Here is an 18443-nt window from a genome sequence, read left to right as displayed (position 1 = left end):
CCGAAAGTGCATCAGTGGGGATACCTTGAAGTCATTATCAATAGTTTAATTAAACTCTTATATTCAATATGTCGAACTTGTTTGTACTGAATTTTGAATGACCCGGAAAGATTGTCTTTTTTGATAGAAATAGAATTTGCTTGTCGCATCAATCAAATTATGCACTTCGCCATTCGAAAAACCCAAATGATGATCGATGAGTCATGATATTGTTTTGAATAACTTGCGTGTTTTCTGTATATATATTGTTGTTAATTGAACAATATGTTTACATCCGTGAAAGTTATTAAAACCATATTGGTATTAAACATAAGCTTTTTCAAAATAAAATCTTATACATTTCAATATTTGTTAAAAATCAGTAGATAAGAGGATAAAATGCATCTGTAATTGAAATGTTCTTCCGGATATGTATAATACATTTTGAAAGAAAACAAAATGGTAGAATAAAGTCATGTGGTTTGTCCATTAAAATAAAAGAATTAGGTTATTATAATATTTTTGAATAACTTCTTCCATCTAGTCAATTTTATTTGCATCCTTCTAAACTCATGTTGCATTTCTTCAATTTTTCGTCTTTGTTTTTTTTATCATTTTCATTTTTTATCTAACAATGGACTTCACAACAATTGTATATCCTAGCCGATAGTCAATTTCGAGGTTAACGCTGAAGCCTAATCGAAGACTACGTTTAAAAAAAATACAAATTAGTATGTTATTATAATATTTATTGAATTCATTCTTCCATCTAGTAAATTTTTCCATTTGCGACCTTCTAAAAACATGTCACATTTATTCAAATTTTTTGTCATTATTATAAAAAGAAAATCATCATTTTCATTTGTTATTTAAGGAATAACTATAATATATTTTATGTCTATGAAAAAATAATATAAAAAAATGTGGTGCACACTGAATAACACGCATAGTGGGTTATTTAACAGTGCGTACCACATTCTTTTTATGTTATTTCGAATAGATAGATAAAATATTACAGTTATTTCTTATAATTTGATTCTAAATTCCATTTTACGACAAAATTGTGTCTATGATATGATAAACAAAACGACGTCAGCCAATTAGAAGACGCGTTACATCGACAATTAAATTATATAACAAGGGACTTCACAGCGATTGTTAATCCAGGCCGACATTCAATTTCAAAGTTGACGCTGAAGCCTAATGGAAGACTACGTTAAAAACAAAAACGTTCGTTTTGGTTGTGCGGGATGAATCAAGTTTACAGCCACGTCCGGTCAGAATGTGGACGTTAAATTCGATGACTCCTGTAAAGAGAATGCCACTCTTTTTCAATTCCTATTCAATTTACCCTCATTTTCCAGTGGCAGTCACAATTTCTCCGACCATCATCCTGAGTGGCATCTTTTATTACTACCTACCTATTTTATTTTTTGTTAACTTGTTCTCGTCCAGAACATGCATGACATATTTGCCACTGGACGTTAAACATCCAACAACCAATCAATCAATAAAAAAACAATGAGGTGAAAACCTGTCATAGAACGACTGAAATTATTCATATTCGTATACAATCTAATAATCAATTAAATATTGTACCTTTAACTCGCATTAACCGTAAACTTTGTAGACTTTTTTATTCATCCTTAAAGGTCAAATAATAATTTCAGTTCTTTTTCTATATAATTATGTAAGTTATATTATGCTGTATACCATAGTCGTACAAGCTATTCATCAGGACCTCATATCGGCATTTCAGTTTTCTGTTAATTACATTTTGTAAGGAATTTGCCATTTATGCAATGTAGTATTTCCTTCTTCTTTGCAAGAATATGTCATTATAAACTTCGTGAACATGTTGGTGAACGTGCCATACGTAGTGCGTTGGCCTTCATTACATTCAAATCCCAGCTTGAAGCTATGCAGATTTTATAACCAAATACATATAAACGAAAAAAATAAGAAATTGTTACATTCCATATTTTATTATCTAAACATTCAGAACATGTAACATGTAAATTTTACTTTTGTTCTTTGTGCGTCCACTATAATTACATAGATGCACTACCTGTAAAGCTTCAACTTATACATTGCTCCGTGTTTGTTGTATTTTCTACATATATATTGACATTTTAGTCTATCGTAACGTTTTAAACATGTTTTAGTAACATCATTGTTTCTGTTTTAAACAATATAACTCAATGATGACACGTTTCACCGCCTATGATCTTTGTTAACCAGAAAAGTCGTCTGATTATGTACTTTTTCTGATTGTGAAATTTGTTTAGAGTGAGGATATGCAGTGTGAGTAATACATGAAAAGTAGGAGATGCTTATCCTGTTCACACCACTGTTCCTGTTTCTTTGGAGGTTATGCGATTCTCTCTGTTTTTGTTTGAGTATTAAATTATTATATGGGGGGTATCCAGTTGCGCCAAAATGTGAATATATGTGCCACAACATATTTTAAACTTTACAAATCTGGTCTATTTGTATCCACTAACTATCAATGGAAATTCACATCTTATCAATATTGGAACATATACATTGAACAATTACTAACACAATTCCATATTGATTTTCTTGTTATTGTTATAAAAAACATCAAATACCATAATTACTAACCTAATCGTGATTTATATCCAATATTCAGAAGTTTGCCCGTGACGTTACTTTTTGTGGCGTTTATACATTCGTATGACGCAAAGTTCGTCATTCTATTATGCATGTTTTTGCGTATTGTCCTAAATCATTTTAGGTATTCGTTGTTATTCTGTGGTCAACATGTTGAAATGTACTATTATATTATCTTTTTTATGTTATTCTCTGTCTCGAGTGTTCTTGTATTTATTTGAACTGTATTCCAGTCATGTAATACTTTTATTTTAGTTATATATTAGTCATTGCTATAAAACTTTTTCTTAAAATTTCCTGTACCAAGTTAGAATTATGGCAGTTATTATACAATAGTTCGTTTCTATGTATGTTGCATTGTCGATTGTCTTTTGTTGCGCTTCAGTTTTTATATTATTTTGTTATTTTTCTCTTATAGTTGATGTGCTTTCCTAAGTTTTAGTTTGAAATCCGGATTTGTTTTCTCTCACTCGATTCATTACTTTGAACGACAGTTTACTACTTTATTCAATGTCTTATGAACAAAATGACGATAGGAGATCACAAAGGGCAAGCAAACCACACTTTATAAAACACAACACTCAAGTATACACTCTCTGGAATTTCCGAAGGATACGTTTATTCTACTCCACTTGTCGAACCTGTCTTGATTATTGTAACGAAGAAAAATGGGGACAATGTGGCTAGCACAATTTTAGTATCCGAATCATCTTTGGCAATGCCATTTCATAACTATCAATTATGTTTGAATGCGTCCATTAAATCTTGATGTTATAACTTCAGCGTTGTCATTAAGAAAATTTCAGTCAACCTCTAAATGGTAAGCCATGTATACTAATTTGATTTTGCAGTGCATCATCTTCATGAACAGTACTACGTTATGAGAAAATTCATTTTATCTCTTTTGCTGAAAACCCATGTTTACCTACGTTTACAACTGAATCAAACTGTCAGTTGTAAGTCGAAAATTTGAACTAGACCTTTATGATTATCTGCGGTATTCTTTTATTTCAAGTTCATGTTCAATTAGTGATAGACAATAAAGCCAACATGTATGTGCTGTAGAGCGTTGACACTGCACTAATGATAAAAATAAGGAGCAAAATCAGGTCTTTGGTATAAAATTGAGTCTCACTTCATTTTGACATTTGATCATAGATATATCAGTGAGTGTGATAATTTAATAATATTTTTTATCTTTTTTATTTGGTTGATAAATGTCAACTCCGCTGCATATTCATTAATACAGAAACTATTAGGATCTAATCAATACTTAATAGTTCATTATTATATCACAAATGGATTAGTTATAGTTAAAATAGAATAATCGGAAACCATCCGATGTATTTAGAATAAATATCGACTCATTACCTTCTTTTTTCATTAAGCAAAAGGAGTACATGTTTCAGCTTATTCTGTTCATGAACGGGCACGTTCAAATTTTTAGACGAAAACATTCTCACCTAAATTTTGACATATAGCTCTTTTCTTGTTTCGATTTTATGCAAATTTATCTTTCAAATATTCCGCTTTGAGCGTTCTGAAAAAGGTTAATCCAGAAAACGCTTCGGAAATTTGTAACGAGTTGTTTATTTTTACAGACATAAATATTTGTGTGTTCGCTCAAGCTTAAACCTTTATAAGTTTCTTCTTCGAATATTTTTCGAACTCCGCTCGTGCAGGTGCACTCGACTCCAATCATTATTGACTAGGATTGTCAGTTTTCTTATCGAAGGTCGGTGGTTTTCTCCCGACACTCAGGCTTCCTCCACCAATAAAAAATGACCGCCACGAAATAGTCTAAATGCGGTGCTTAAAACTGGCGTTAAAACACCAAATATCAAATATCAAATCAATCTTCATATATCTTACATCACATTGATGAATCATTCCATGTTAGATTTGTCCAATTCAATATTTTGTTTTTCTAGAAAAAGAAATCACACTAGCTGAGTTCAAGACATGATTAATCATTTTCTATATAAAGACCTGCTAAATATATAGTGTTAGCTTCATTGCTTAAGTACAAAATATTGTCATCATGTTACAGCGATACAAACAACTACAGTGAAAAATCTGCAGACAAGTACAGAAACATTTACCACGACAGAAAAGGTGACTGAAGTTATTACTACTACAGTTAAATCAACAACTGTGGAAACTGTTGTATCATGGCCAGGTGGAACATACAGTTTAATGAAACCTGCTGTTGGATGTCCAGGAAATGATATCACCTGGATGGAAGGCAACAGGTACCATGACACTGAAGATGACCAACGTTACAATGGCTATGTTGTCTCTACGAGCATGACAGGTAATTTCCATTAAGAATATTTATATTCAAAACTATCTGCTCCAGCAGCAGTGTAGGTTTACTTTTTACACTGCAGTTATTCATCTTATAGAAAAATATATATATTTGATTATTCGGATTTTTAAGATGACTGGTTTAGTTATTGAATATAGATTAAATGTTGCACTTCTGAAAATATAGACTTGTATTTTATTCAAAGGTCAGAACATATGTTCGACATATTTTTAACATTGATTTTCCCCGAACTTCTGGGCCCTTCCTCAGAATTCAATATTCGCATATACCCTATGTGTCTTTATACTTGTAATTTCCCCAAGTTATGTCTTTATGGGATGAAACATAAAGATCATATATGGTAACCTGTAGGTAAACAAAACAAAATATCTTTCAATATTATATATCTCCCTAAAAGAGGTGTATCTTGTGAAACAGCTGTATTTACAAAGTGCACTGTATATATCGCATTATTCGTGCAGTCATTTCATTACATTTAGAATGACTGTGGTATAATCAAAATGCAGTTTCTGTCTGTTTCTGGCATCAGTTAACACCCAAAATCTTAATTTATTTGTTCAAAAAATATCTTAAATGTCTATTAACAGACAAAATGGATAATTCTTTTCACTTTTTCATTTAAATATTTTTATCATAGCTAAACTTTCATTTTAGGGTAAGCTGAATTCCAAATAAATCTGGTTTTATATTGATTTTGTAGAGTTTTGGATACCATTAACCAAGTCTCCAGTGTTTTAGTTGTGCTATGCCCTTATTAATGTGATTACAAGTGACCTCAATCATTGTCTATCAAAAGATAAATAAGTCATTCACTGAAGAGAAAAGTGTTGTCAATATGCACATTTATTGCAGTTATATTGGTTTTCATAATGGTATTACGGTAAACGATAGGCTGTTGTATCCCGTTTGAATTAAAGTTTGTATACGTTCCATATTTTCATCGATTAAGGGGAAACCACCAACAATAAGCAATTTCCGCTGGAAAACCCAACTCACTGTGAAATATAAAACTAAGAAATATGATCGACAATATAAATGTAAGCAACAGAAAACTGTATTTGGTACCTTATCGATTCAATGAAAATAAAATTGTATTTTAAGAAACCTACTCTTTTTAAACAAATGTTATTTTATAATAATAATTGAAAATTAATGTGCAGAGACATTATGCTATATAATGCAATTAGTTTAACATTGATTTTGCCGTAAAAAATAAATAAAATTAATTAATGTACTACATTGTTATACTTGATTCCAAACACTTCAAATAACACTTATTTATATATACCAAACTCGAATTATGTTTCAGATTTTGACCAACATCCAAATCAATTCGAATTTCTAATGCAAAATAGCTAATGCTAATCGAAACTTTCACCTCAGAGGCATTTTAATAAAGATATATCCAGGAATGCGAATAATGCTAAGAACAATAAGCACGTTTTACTTGGATTTCATCCACAATGATTTTTCTAATTTTAAAATAACAACATTTCATACAACTTTTATTGAGCTTTTCATACGCCAGCAAAACAGGAAGTCGCTCACCTTCCTGAAAGATTGCAGTAACATACTGAACTGTAGTTGAGATTTGATTGATAATAGTTGGTTCATTGATATCAAAGTCTATTTTGTATGAAGCTTCATGCAAAAGGCTCAATATCTGTCGAACCATTTTTTATCTATAGATTTAGTAATATATAATTAAAGTATTGTTTTTATCATTCTGAACATAACAAGCTTCATACATATGCATGGTATGTTGAAGGTGGACATTGAATATTTGCAGGCTAATATTTTATACATCGATCAATCATATAATGGAATACTTCTACAATAATTGAATATAAATGAAAAATTCAAAGCTGAATGCACATGGTAACATTTCATTATCATTCAAACTTTCGACCTTATTGCTATGATGTTTGAGTAAAACATTTAAAATACTATAAGTTATTTCTGGTTCAAAGACTGACATATTGCATTTCTTGTAATGCGTTCAACGGTGTCACTAACCTCAATTATTGTTTCCGTTTCAAGTGGAACAATTCAAACATCAATTTGGTTGCACAGTATTATAATAAAGCAAAGCCATTACAGATGTTTACTGCACAGCCGAGTAAGGGCATACATTCACTATGAAATATCTTATTCTTAATCGTCGGTGGTCTAATAGGTTGGTATCATAGTCTTGTTCGTCTTTCAGTTTTGACATATGGTAGACTTATTTGGTGTAGTATAGTTTTATTCTATATGTTTTTGCATTAGGTCGAGATGATTGGAACATTATGTTCCTAGTTGTATTATTTGTACGAAATTTGTTTTATACAATATGTACAAGATACGTTTGGAAAACACTTTCAACGATGAATAATTAAAGCGAAATTGTAGTATTGTATTGTTCGATATTTTCAATGACGAATGAAAAACAAAATGCGCAGCAGGGGTTCTTGAGTTTATTTAAGAGCAAAAAAAATAAAACATGTAAAGATTTATTATTCATCATTGAAAGTGTTTGTGAAATTGTAGTATTGTATTGATCGATACTTTCAATGACAAATGGAAAACAAAATGCGCAGCAGGGGTTCCTGAGTTTATTTAAGAGCAAAAAAATTAAAACATGTAAAGGATTTTGTAAATTGTTTAAAATAAAACTAAGGGTGTGTTATATGACTGTCAATGAGACATTTGTTCATCAAATACTGCATTAAGCAAACAGCAAACATAAAATAATACTCAATAGGTTGCACTTCTGTTAATAAAGACAATGCAATTTCCCAAAAGAAATCTTTTTACGATTAAACTGTGTCATTTTTACTATGACGTTTCGTAAAATATTATATCCTAAAATTGAGAGTTCACATGCATTACAAAACTTTTAACTTCTGAATTTATTTGTTTAAACTATCACTTTATTGTTTAATTGGTACAGGGTTTTTTTCTTGATACATGCAATTTGATGAATTTGTTAAACGTTGTTTGTTGATTCATTTGTCAGGTTTGATAAATAAAGCATATATTCATGCTCGTATTTTTAAATTTTTGTATTAAATAAGAATAAGGGTGCGCTATATTCTTGCCAATGAAATGAGACAGTAATCCATCAAATACCCTAGTAAAAGATTTTCGAAAGGTACTCTTCTTACGAATTAAACTGTGTCACTTGTACTACAAAAGTCCGTTAAAAATTATATTCTGGTTCCTATGCATTACAAAACAAACGGCTCTGCGGAATATTTATCATCATTCATATGCCTTCAAACTTTTTAAAGTTTAAACTTCTACTACAATTGTGTACTGCCATTCTCTTTACTTTGGTAATTCATATTTCAATTTGGCCGCCATCCATGTGTATTTCAGCTGGTAAAATTCCTAAGGTGTTTCAGCTAAAAAAAATAATAGCCGAGTGATAATAAAATGAGACAGTTCAAATGACAAAAAAACATCAAAGTGTTTATACTAACACAATAAAAGGAAAACAATCAACTGACCACAGCAGCAACTCCTTCAGTTATTTGATTGGACTTTCACGATCAAGTTTATTATTTACTTGTTGCTATGTGGTTTTTTCTTGCTGCACTTTGCGGATTTGTTTAAAGAGTCTGTTGATTCATTTTTAAGGTCTGATGAATATAGCATATAGTTATGTTGTCTGAGTGCTGAGAACTATTAACTTATTACACTCGAGCTCGTTTGTTTGTTGTAAATTGTATAGATTAATGTAACCGGAATAAAGCATGTTTTCATTTCCTGTACATTCTACTATTAGTGCACATTTCTATATTTATTCTCTTATAAAGTAATTAACTTTCAGAAAGAAAAGGAATAAGTCAGACATTACATTTGATGAACAAGCGCACTTTCCCGTACAACACTTTCTCGAATGTCTACATGTACTTGAAGTAGGTTGTCTAGGTGATAAAAAGTAGCAATTAATTGAATAAATGTGTTAAAAATGTGTTTCAAAATACCAAATTTCTATTTCTATACAATTTGATGATAGTTTTCCGCAATTACACATTCATTATTAACGTGTTTTTTTAATTGATTATTGACTGATTTTGACCTGATTAAGAGCGTAAAAATTCGAAACTTGAAGATTTATTTGCCTTTAGAAAACGACCATTGTATACTTTTAACTGCTGGTCAATATAAAGTCCTGCCATTGCGTATACTTCACATATATACCATTACACCGTTACATGTACATAATCCCTTCGTATACTCCACATATACACCATTACACCGTTCACCATACACCGTTACATTTACATAATCCTTTCGTTCACTAAGTTGTCCCGTTGTAATCAAGTCATTTCCAACTAATTGTTAGTTTATTCTCATGTTTTCCTGTTTCACCAGTGTCCGCGAATATTGGACGTAAAGTGAAATTTTATAGTTTATTATATGGTTTGGGTTTTCTCATAGCTGAAAGCCATGTAGTTACATGAAATCGTTCATATTTTTGTCATTTTGGTGTCTACGAATGTTGTTTTAAACAGTTATGGGTACTATCCACTAAGTTTCAAGCGTTAAAGTTGTGCTTCAATCTATATCCCACATTTTTTTTATTTCGTACATTGTCGATTCAATGAAATGAAATTTTTTTTTTAAGTAATCTATTGTTATTAAACAATTTTTTTGCGACGATTTAATGCGAAATAAATGATACTTTTTCAGCACAAACATTATGCTATATAATGCAATTAGTTTATCATTGATTTAACAGTTAAAAAATGATAAAATGAAATAAAGCAATGTATTTAAGTTGTTAAACTTGATTCAGAACAATAACATTCAATTATTTATTTAACAAACTAGATTTATGTTTGAGGTTTTGACAAACTTTCAAATCGAATCAAATTTCAACGCAAATTGTTGCGTGAACGTTTTAACTGTGGAGCATTTAAAAATCGATATATATATTTTAATTTTTTTTGAGAATGCGATTCACGCTAAGATCAAGCAATACGTTTTACATGGATTTCATCAACAATGTTTTTTACTTTAAAAATCACAACATTTCATACAACTCTTAGCGAGCTTTTCATACTAAAGCAAATAAGATTGTCGTGCACCTTCCTGTAAAATTGAACCCCAAGGGTGACTGGGGTATAGATATATGGTCACTTGGTATTCTCCCGACCGGCAGTAAAACGCTTGCCGAAGTGGGGCGTCCGTTTGGCTGTGCGGGATGTATCAAGTTCGCAGTCACGTCCGGTCAGAAGGGGGACGTTAAATCCGATGCCTCGTGTAAAGAGAGTGCCACGCTCTTTGCACGTTAAGAACCCTTGCAACAACTCTTTGAGGGGTCCGTAGGTGGTCTGTTGCAAGGCAAAATTTCTATCCCTATCCAATATACCCTCATTTTCCAATGGCAGTCCAAATTTCTCCGACCATCATCCATGGTGGCCTCTATTGTATCAACCTACCTATTGTATTTATTGTGAACTTGTTCTCGTCCTGAATATGCATGAAATATTTGCCACTGTAGTTAAGCAACCAACAATCAATCAATCAAACCTGTAAAATGGCAGTACCAGACTGATCTGTAGTTGAGATTTAAATTGATAATAGTTTGTATATTGATATCAAAGTCGATCTTGTTGAAGCTTGAGGCAAAAGTCTCAATATTTGCCAAAGTTTTTTTTTAATTTATAGATTTAATTATCACTTATCATGGAATGTATAACGACACTTTTTATAATTTGGACCACAAAAAGCTGTATAGATATGCATGCTATGTTCAAGGTGAACATTGGATAATTGCAGGCTTAATATCTTAAATATCGATCAACCATATAAAAGAATAAATTTATTATAATTGAATAAAAATGTAAAATTCAAAGCTGAATGTACATAGTATTAATTATTTCATTATCATTGAAACTATCGACCTAATTGTTATACTACTTGGTGGAAACATTGCAAGCATTAAGAGGGCCATATTATTGCAGGTTCAAAGTCTCGGGTTAAGTTGTTTAGTACTTTATATCTTTATATTCCTAGAAGTATGATATATATGACATTTGTTCCAACAAATTTTAATTAGTATATTAATTATTAATACCTTTACTGAACAAAACTAGCACTTTCAACGATAAGAAAATTAAACGAAATTGTAAATGTACATTATATGTATTTTTTAATATTTTTAATGACAAATAAAAAATAAAATGCGCAGCTGAGGTTTTTGAAATCATGTAAAAGTAAATTATTTAAAGCATGTACATTTGTTCTCGGTATTATTGTATAAAAATAAAACTAAGGGCGTGTTATACGACTGTCAACTAGACATTTATCCATCAAATACGGCTTAAGCAAGGAGGAAACATGAACTAATTAGGTTACACGTCTGTTAATAAAGACACTGCATTTCCCAAAGGAACTCTTTTTACCACTAAAACTGTGTCACTTTGTAAAAAATCATATCCTACAATTAATAAGGCTTACAAAACATACAGCCATTAGGCATATTTTTTACAGTTTTATGCCTTCAGACTTCTAAGAGTTTAAATTTATACTAAAATTCTGTACTATCACTCCCTTTACCATGGGTGTTCCTCATAATTCAATTTGGTCGCTATTCATGTGTATTTAACAGGCAAAATTCATACAGCTGCTTTTACAAAATTCATCTTTGAATCAGCTAAAAAAAACAAAAGCCAAATCATAACAAAATCTTGTATTGTTTAAAAGACAAATATACTAACACAATAAAAGAAAAACTAATCAACTGACCACAACCACTGGACGTTATTTGTTTAAACTCAGTCGATTTAGATATGTACTTGTAACTGTATATTTCTTGATAAATGCATTTCGAAGAAATTGTTTAACTGTTGATTTATTTATCAGGTTCGATATATATAGCATTTAGTCATGCTGTTTAAGTGCTAAGAATTATCAACTTATATGAACTCGTTTATTTGCTGTTAATGCCATGGATTAATATAACCGGAATAAAGCATGTTGCATTGTATACTACCATTGGTGTACATTTTAATAAAATTAACGGTACCAATTTTCTTGCACCAGATGCGCATTTTTACAATACATGTCTCGTCAGTGATGCTCGTAGCCAAAATATTTGAAATCCAAAGCTTATATAAGTGTATTCTTATATGAAATAAGTAAATTACAGAAAACAAGGGAAGCGAATTAGACATCATATTGGATGAAAAAGTAGACTTACCAGTTCAACACTACTTCAAGCGTCTGCATGTACTTGAATTAAGTGTGTTTCCTAATTGATGAAAAGAAGCAATTAATTGAATGAATGCGTTAAAAAGATGTGTCAAGATAGTTTAATTCAATTTTCATAATCTCAAGTGATAGTTTTCCTCAATTACACCTTCATTGTCAACGTGTAAGTTCATCAAATGAATAGCTCTTGTAGTTAACGTGTCTGTTACCAAGTAATATGACAGTTTTTGATCTTTTACATTTTATTTAAGACTTTCCATTAAAAATGTTCCTCGGAGTTCAGTATTTTTGTGATTTTACCTTTTACAAGATAAGGAGGATAGTTATCAGAAACTGCTCCATATTCAAATGTAAATCCAATCTACTCCTCAATATAACTGGGTTTTTTTTATTTGTGATCGAGGTTTTTGTTTGATTGACTAATTTTAACCTGATTAAGAGCGTACAAATTCGAAACTTAAGAGAGTATTTTACCTATAGTAAACGACCATTCTAGACTTTTACCGGCTGGTCAATATACAATCCTGAAATGGTAAATACTTCATACATAAACCATTACACTGTTCACCATACACCGTTATACGTACACAATTCACACTTTCACTATTGTTGTCGCGTTTAAATTAAAGTCTTTCCAACTAATTATTACAGTATTTTTCTTATGTTGTGCTGTTTCACCACTGAAAGTGGATAGGGGAAGCTACATATCTTTTATAGTTTCTGTACATCACGGGTTTTGCTCATTGTTGAAGTCGTGTGGTTACATAAAATTGTTCATATTATTGTCATTTGGTCCCTACGTATATTTGTTTAATTAGTATTCATGCCACATATCATGTATATTTATTCATTCACTTATTAAGCAGCCCTACTGACAAGCAGAAATTACATAGCTGTATTTAAATTGTAAGCATTTTCTAGTTGTACAGGACCAATATAGTAACATAAGAGTATATTTCTGCACCAAACCTTCAACATCTGGCAGTGAGAGTGACTGGCCTGCTGGGAATTATTGTATCATGAAATACACCACATGTCCAACAGGTAGGCATATGAAATACATTACGCAATATAGCATACACGCATATCACTTACAAAACTAAAAAGGATGTCCGTTGCATTACATTATCAACTGTATATATAGAGATTAATACATGGCCTTTTCCATACCGGCCCGGGTATCATCCCGAGACCCCATATTAGCCCAAGACGAAGTCGCGGTGCTGTTATGGGTTGACGGATGATACCCGGGCTGATATGGAAAAGGCCATGTATTAATCACTTTATCATATACTTCCGACAATTGTTTTATGTAAGGTAAAAAACAAAATGAAATTACTTCAACAGTCAAAAGCTTTACAAAAAGGTCAAATTATGCATCCAACATAATATACACTACAATTGTCCAACAATAGCATCACTACCTCGATATATATGTAGATAACATAGATCCTGTAGATCCTGTAAATCAATGATAAACTATCATCATTTTGGAAATCTATATCATTGGATTTGGCCATGTTTACATCTATTTGTCCGCCATAAATGGACTTCAAAAAGGTTCCCGTAAAACGGTGACGTCATAATATAAAAAACATCTGACGCCCACAATGCAAAAGTAAACAAACGATTCCGGAAATACCGAAAGTAACTTGCACGAGAGGCACTATTACGCGTTTGTGCACGAGATGCCCCTGATATGGGTTAAATCAGCCCGGATGGGAAAGTATGGCTTGTGTACATTACATATATGCAAAAACTATCATATCAATGCTAAGTATATGATAAATTGATATAAAGGATCTGAAAGATACATGTATCTGGCAAAATAAATATGTTCACCTGTTCTCACATTTTTTCTGAAAAACTATCATCAATGACCTATACACTTCGATAAGTTTGTTTTTACAGAAAAAAAAATGAAAACAACATGTTTAATAATTTCTTTTGGCTCAAAGCCAAACATTTGAAATCCGAAGATGTATAAGTGCCGAAACACTTGAAGACCTATATGTCAAAAATACCAAAAATAAATCGCCAAATACATCTAAAACCAACTTTGCCTGAGGGAGTTGAAACCTTAGTTTCTTAATAATTTAAAAATTTATAAACGGACAATTTCAGTAGAGTTTGTTAAATCATGTCGGTACCGATGTACTGACTACTGAGCTGATGAAACCATCGGGGACAAAGATTTATTTTAGAAACAGGGAGATTTGGTCCATAACAATTATCTTTATGTCGATGTCGATTTAGATGTTGAAACTTTGATTTTTAATGTTACCTTTTTTTCGGAACATTTACATATTTCTCAGATACATGAACCATAAGTATAATAAAAAGAGTTGATCACATTTTTCGATCAAACTGACTTCTGAGTAACGGGCAAACCACAGAATAAACATGTTAAATGTGAATTGAAAATTAGATTATACGAGTTTCTTATATACTATGTTCCTAATTTTGTTATTTTTTCTTAAGGGAGACGGATTTATATAAGTTTTTCTTGTTTCCGAATCCCTGTATTTATATTGTATATTTATATTTCATGCACTTTTTGAATAAATATTGTTTAAACTAAACTAAACCATCGGGGACTGAAAGTCCACCAGCAGAGGTATCGACACAGTGATGTAAAAAATTGAAAACAATACGTTTAATAATTTCTTGTAAATTTTTAGATGAGAAATCAGTAAGACGTTATAAATATATTCTGTTATTTGTCTTTTGTCTTATGTCTTTTTGTTTTCTTTTTCAGTCATTGCGTTGTCAGTTTATTTTCGATCATGAGTTTGACTTTCCCTCTGGTATCTTTCATAAATTATGTAATTGGTCATCCCTTCGGGTGCAATCATAATTTATTTTACACTCAAGATATTACTGCACCACAGATTTATCGTCTTATGATTTTTTAATATCCTTTAGACATTCTCTGTCTTTTTCATTTCATTCAGTTTTCTAAATCAAAGAAAGGGCAACGATATTTGTTTACCTAAATTGTATAAGTAGATATAATAAGATGTGTTGTGAGTTCCATTGAGACAACTCTCCATCCAAGTCGCAATTTGTAAAAGTAAACCATTATAGTCATCAATCGTTGATATAACAAGCAAAATATTGTGTTACATGAGAAAAAATAGCAGGCGGTAGAAACGTCTCATCATTCCTGGTTGACAAAACCAATTTAAAAGTATGGACTTAATTGCCAGAAATTCTATACAAAATGAAGTATATTCATTTACTATTCGGTGAAACAACAAATATAAAAAACAATATGTTTTTGATTTTATGGTCGTAAGCGCTTTTCTGGATTTACCTTCTTCATGAACGCATTACGCCCGATAATTGAAAGACAAGGATATACAAAAACAAACATTGAAGAGGTATATCACCAAAAAGAACACAAAAAGCCAAAATCAACTGCCATGTTCCTTGATATCTTTCTACAAGCAAAGAAACAAATCTACAAATTGTTTTATGTAATTTGTTTTCACAAAATCTTAGCTAGCTAGCAGTTTAACAGTTGTTATCTGTTAAGTTAAGCAAAAAACAAAAACAACAATTGAAAAAACTGCAATACGACAGTTACTTAATAATTTTATAAAGATGCAGTATTCGTGAAATAAATAATCTCAACTGTTGAAAAAAATCACTATTTTTCAGGCTTTACGGAGGGTTCTATAACATGGGACGATGAAAGCAACATGAATGCCAATGAGAAATCTGGGACGTTACCATCGGGAGTATATAATACAAACACTATTATATACTACTGTTGTAGGTAAATACGGAAATACACGGTCTTATTTACTTTTGTTTTAACTAAAGATAAAAATATGAAAACAAACATCAGTATACTGTTAATTGCATTTTCTTTTTTAATCTATACTGAACATTCTGTGTTTCTTTTTCATGATACACTGATCAAGGCGTAAATAGAAAGGATGACATCTCAAAATCTGGAAAAACTCCGCATCCTGTTCAAATGTCTCGGAATGTGATTATTTTTATTTGTCTTTTATAACATTTTATATTGATGAAGTGAATTATCTTTTCCGTTTCCTTCCTCCTTTCCGTGACTTAAAATATTACATAAAAACTTATCGTTCTACAAAGTTTTATGACGGTTCTTCGTGAAATCTATTTGAAGTACAACGGTCGATATTGATGTATACGACGGCATAATTTCTCCTCAGGAGATAAGATATTTTAACTTGCTTTTAGTAACTACGAATATTATTCCATGGGATAGTATTTAGTATTCTTTTAAGTGTACATATGATTTAGTTGATTGTAATGCTGATATTACATAATTGATTGCCTTTTTATCTATGAGTTACGCCCTTCGAAATAACTTGTTATTTCACTGATCAAACTTGGCATTCAACTTAGTCATGTTATTACCAAATCCAAATATGTTAATTGAACCCCATGTTAATTGCCTTTTGCAAGGCATAAGCATTGGCGGTGGGTTATTTTTTGTTTAAATAATCATGTATTTGTATATGTTGATAAAAGCAACAGTAGTATACCGGTGTTAAAAAGTCATAAATCGATTGAGCGAAAACAACCTTGGGCACCAAACTAAAACCAAGAGATTTATCACTGGAATTATTGCAACGTTTGTTCTTTTTATGAAGAAATAACATACAAAAATGTGGTATACAATTAAGAAAAATTGTGTATCCTTATTTTTAAGTTATTTGGAATGAACTGAAAAAACTTCAATCATTCCTGAAAATTTAATTTTCAGTTCTATTTATAGGAAGAAATCATGAAGAAAAATGTTGATGACGTCATGGTAACACGACAAAATTTTGTATATGAGTTTATAGATAAAAAACAACCAAAATTAAATCGTCATAGAATGAAATATAATTAGCAGATCTTAGTTATATTTTAAATTGATCAGAAACTTATTTAGGTCTAATAAGTATGAATACCGAATAATCTATGTACATTGTAAGTATTTGAAATATTTTCTTAATTTATAAAGCAATAATAAGTTTAAATCGAATATATCTACTTGAATAATTTGACATCGTTTTGATTTTTTTTTAAATACAGCGATTTTGTTTTTAATCAGCTTTTTTGTTTTTGTCTTCAAGAAATGATGGAAGTGATGTCTTAGAAATAAAACTACCCACTGGAAATCCATTTTACCTATTACGGTATACTGGTTCGTGTCAGAAGGTAAAATCCATGTCTGTGTCTGAAGAAACCATCACATGGGCCTGTCAGACTGGAGGGGTTAAAACTGTTGCGACTGTAAAACCGTATGAAGATGGCGCTGCTGAATATATCAGACTTCATTTCTGTTATTATAATTAGTGTTGTTATTGTTAATACTGGCGTCTTTCAGTCCATAATGAAATTGCAGAGACATTGGAAAAGAATATCAACATAGCTGTAAAAACGAGTTTTGTTATAAAAAGTTTATAAAAACAATGTTCAAAGTAGCTATAGTTGTTTGATATTTGTTATAATGTTACGGCCAGAAATTACCTTTAAATTGTAGCCAACAAAAGACACAAATCAATAATAAAATTTAACAATATTTATTATACAAAAGAAGTACTACAAGAAGTATTACACAAATATTACTGTCAACTTAACTGTCAAAATATGAGTCCAATCTTTTATCTTTATCTGTATCCGGAAATCTTTTGGAATCCAATCTGAATATTACATTCACTACTAAGATCACAATCCAGTATGATGTTGTTTGTAGAATAAAAGTGTCAATCCAAATGCTGTGAATACTAATGTCTATCGATGTCTAAGTCCAAGAGTGTGTGTTTAACTTTAGTGTCTGTATATATATATATAAAGTTGTCTCGGAAAATTCTAGAACACTCTATAATGGAACGTCCTAGAAAGTTACAACGGAAGTTTCTAGTAAAATGTAGAAGTTTATATAACGCATCTTTTATTTGGATCATTCTGGAAAGTTCCAATCATTCTGTAATTGTTTCAGTTATTTCTAAACTGCACAGTTCTTCTGTAAACAACTATCAGGCCACACAACACAAATCAGGCCAACATAAATAAATACATTATCATAACACCTCTCCCCTTAAAAGAAGTTTTAGTGTAACAAAAACTTATCATGAATAATATGAACAAAAATACATAGTATATACAAAGTTTTTTAATAAGTTCTAGATAAAGCATCAGCTATTACATTATCTTTACCCTTAATATGTTTGACAATTACATCATATTCCTGTAACAATAAACTCCACCTAATCAACCTCTGATTCTTGTTTCTCATTTTATGCATGAAGGTGAAAGG

At 30.9% G+C, this 18443-nt stretch overlaps 1 protein-coding gene across 1 annotated transcript; it reads left to right on the top strand.

The window, feature by feature from the left end:
* Positions 1 to 2276: 2276 nt before the first annotated feature.
* Positions 2277 to 17538, top strand: LOC139492615 (uncharacterized). Its single transcript, XM_071280765.1, has 5 exons — positions 2277 to 2283; positions 4664 to 4927; positions 13070 to 13192; positions 15812 to 15929; positions 17257 to 17538. The coding sequence occupies exons 1-5, from the start codon at positions 2277 to 2279 to the stop codon at positions 17477 to 17479; spliced, it is 735 nt and encodes a 244-aa protein (XP_071136866.1). The 3' UTR covers positions 17480 to 17538.
* The last annotated feature ends 905 nt before the right edge of the window (positions 17539 to 18443 follow it).

This window comes from Mytilus edulis, chromosome 10 (assembly GCF_963676685.1).
Source record: "Mytilus edulis chromosome 10, xbMytEdul2.2, whole genome shotgun sequence".
Taxonomy (NCBI): domain Eukaryota; kingdom Metazoa; phylum Mollusca; class Bivalvia; order Mytilida; family Mytilidae; genus Mytilus; species Mytilus edulis.
Note: the sequence above shows the minus strand (reverse complement) of the source record. Positions and strands in the feature narration are given on the sequence as shown.

Excerpts from the sequence above, each read along its gene's own strand:
- LOC139492615 (XM_071280765.1), top strand. Across the intron at positions 4,928-13,069 it reads TGTCTCTACGAGCATGACAG|TTGTACAGGACCAATATAGT; the intron begins GTAATTTCCATT and ends AGCATTTTCTAG. Across the intron at positions 15,930-17,256 it reads ATTATATACTACTGTTGTAG|AAATGATGGAAGTGATGTCT; the intron begins GTAAATACGGAA and ends TTTGTCTTCAAG.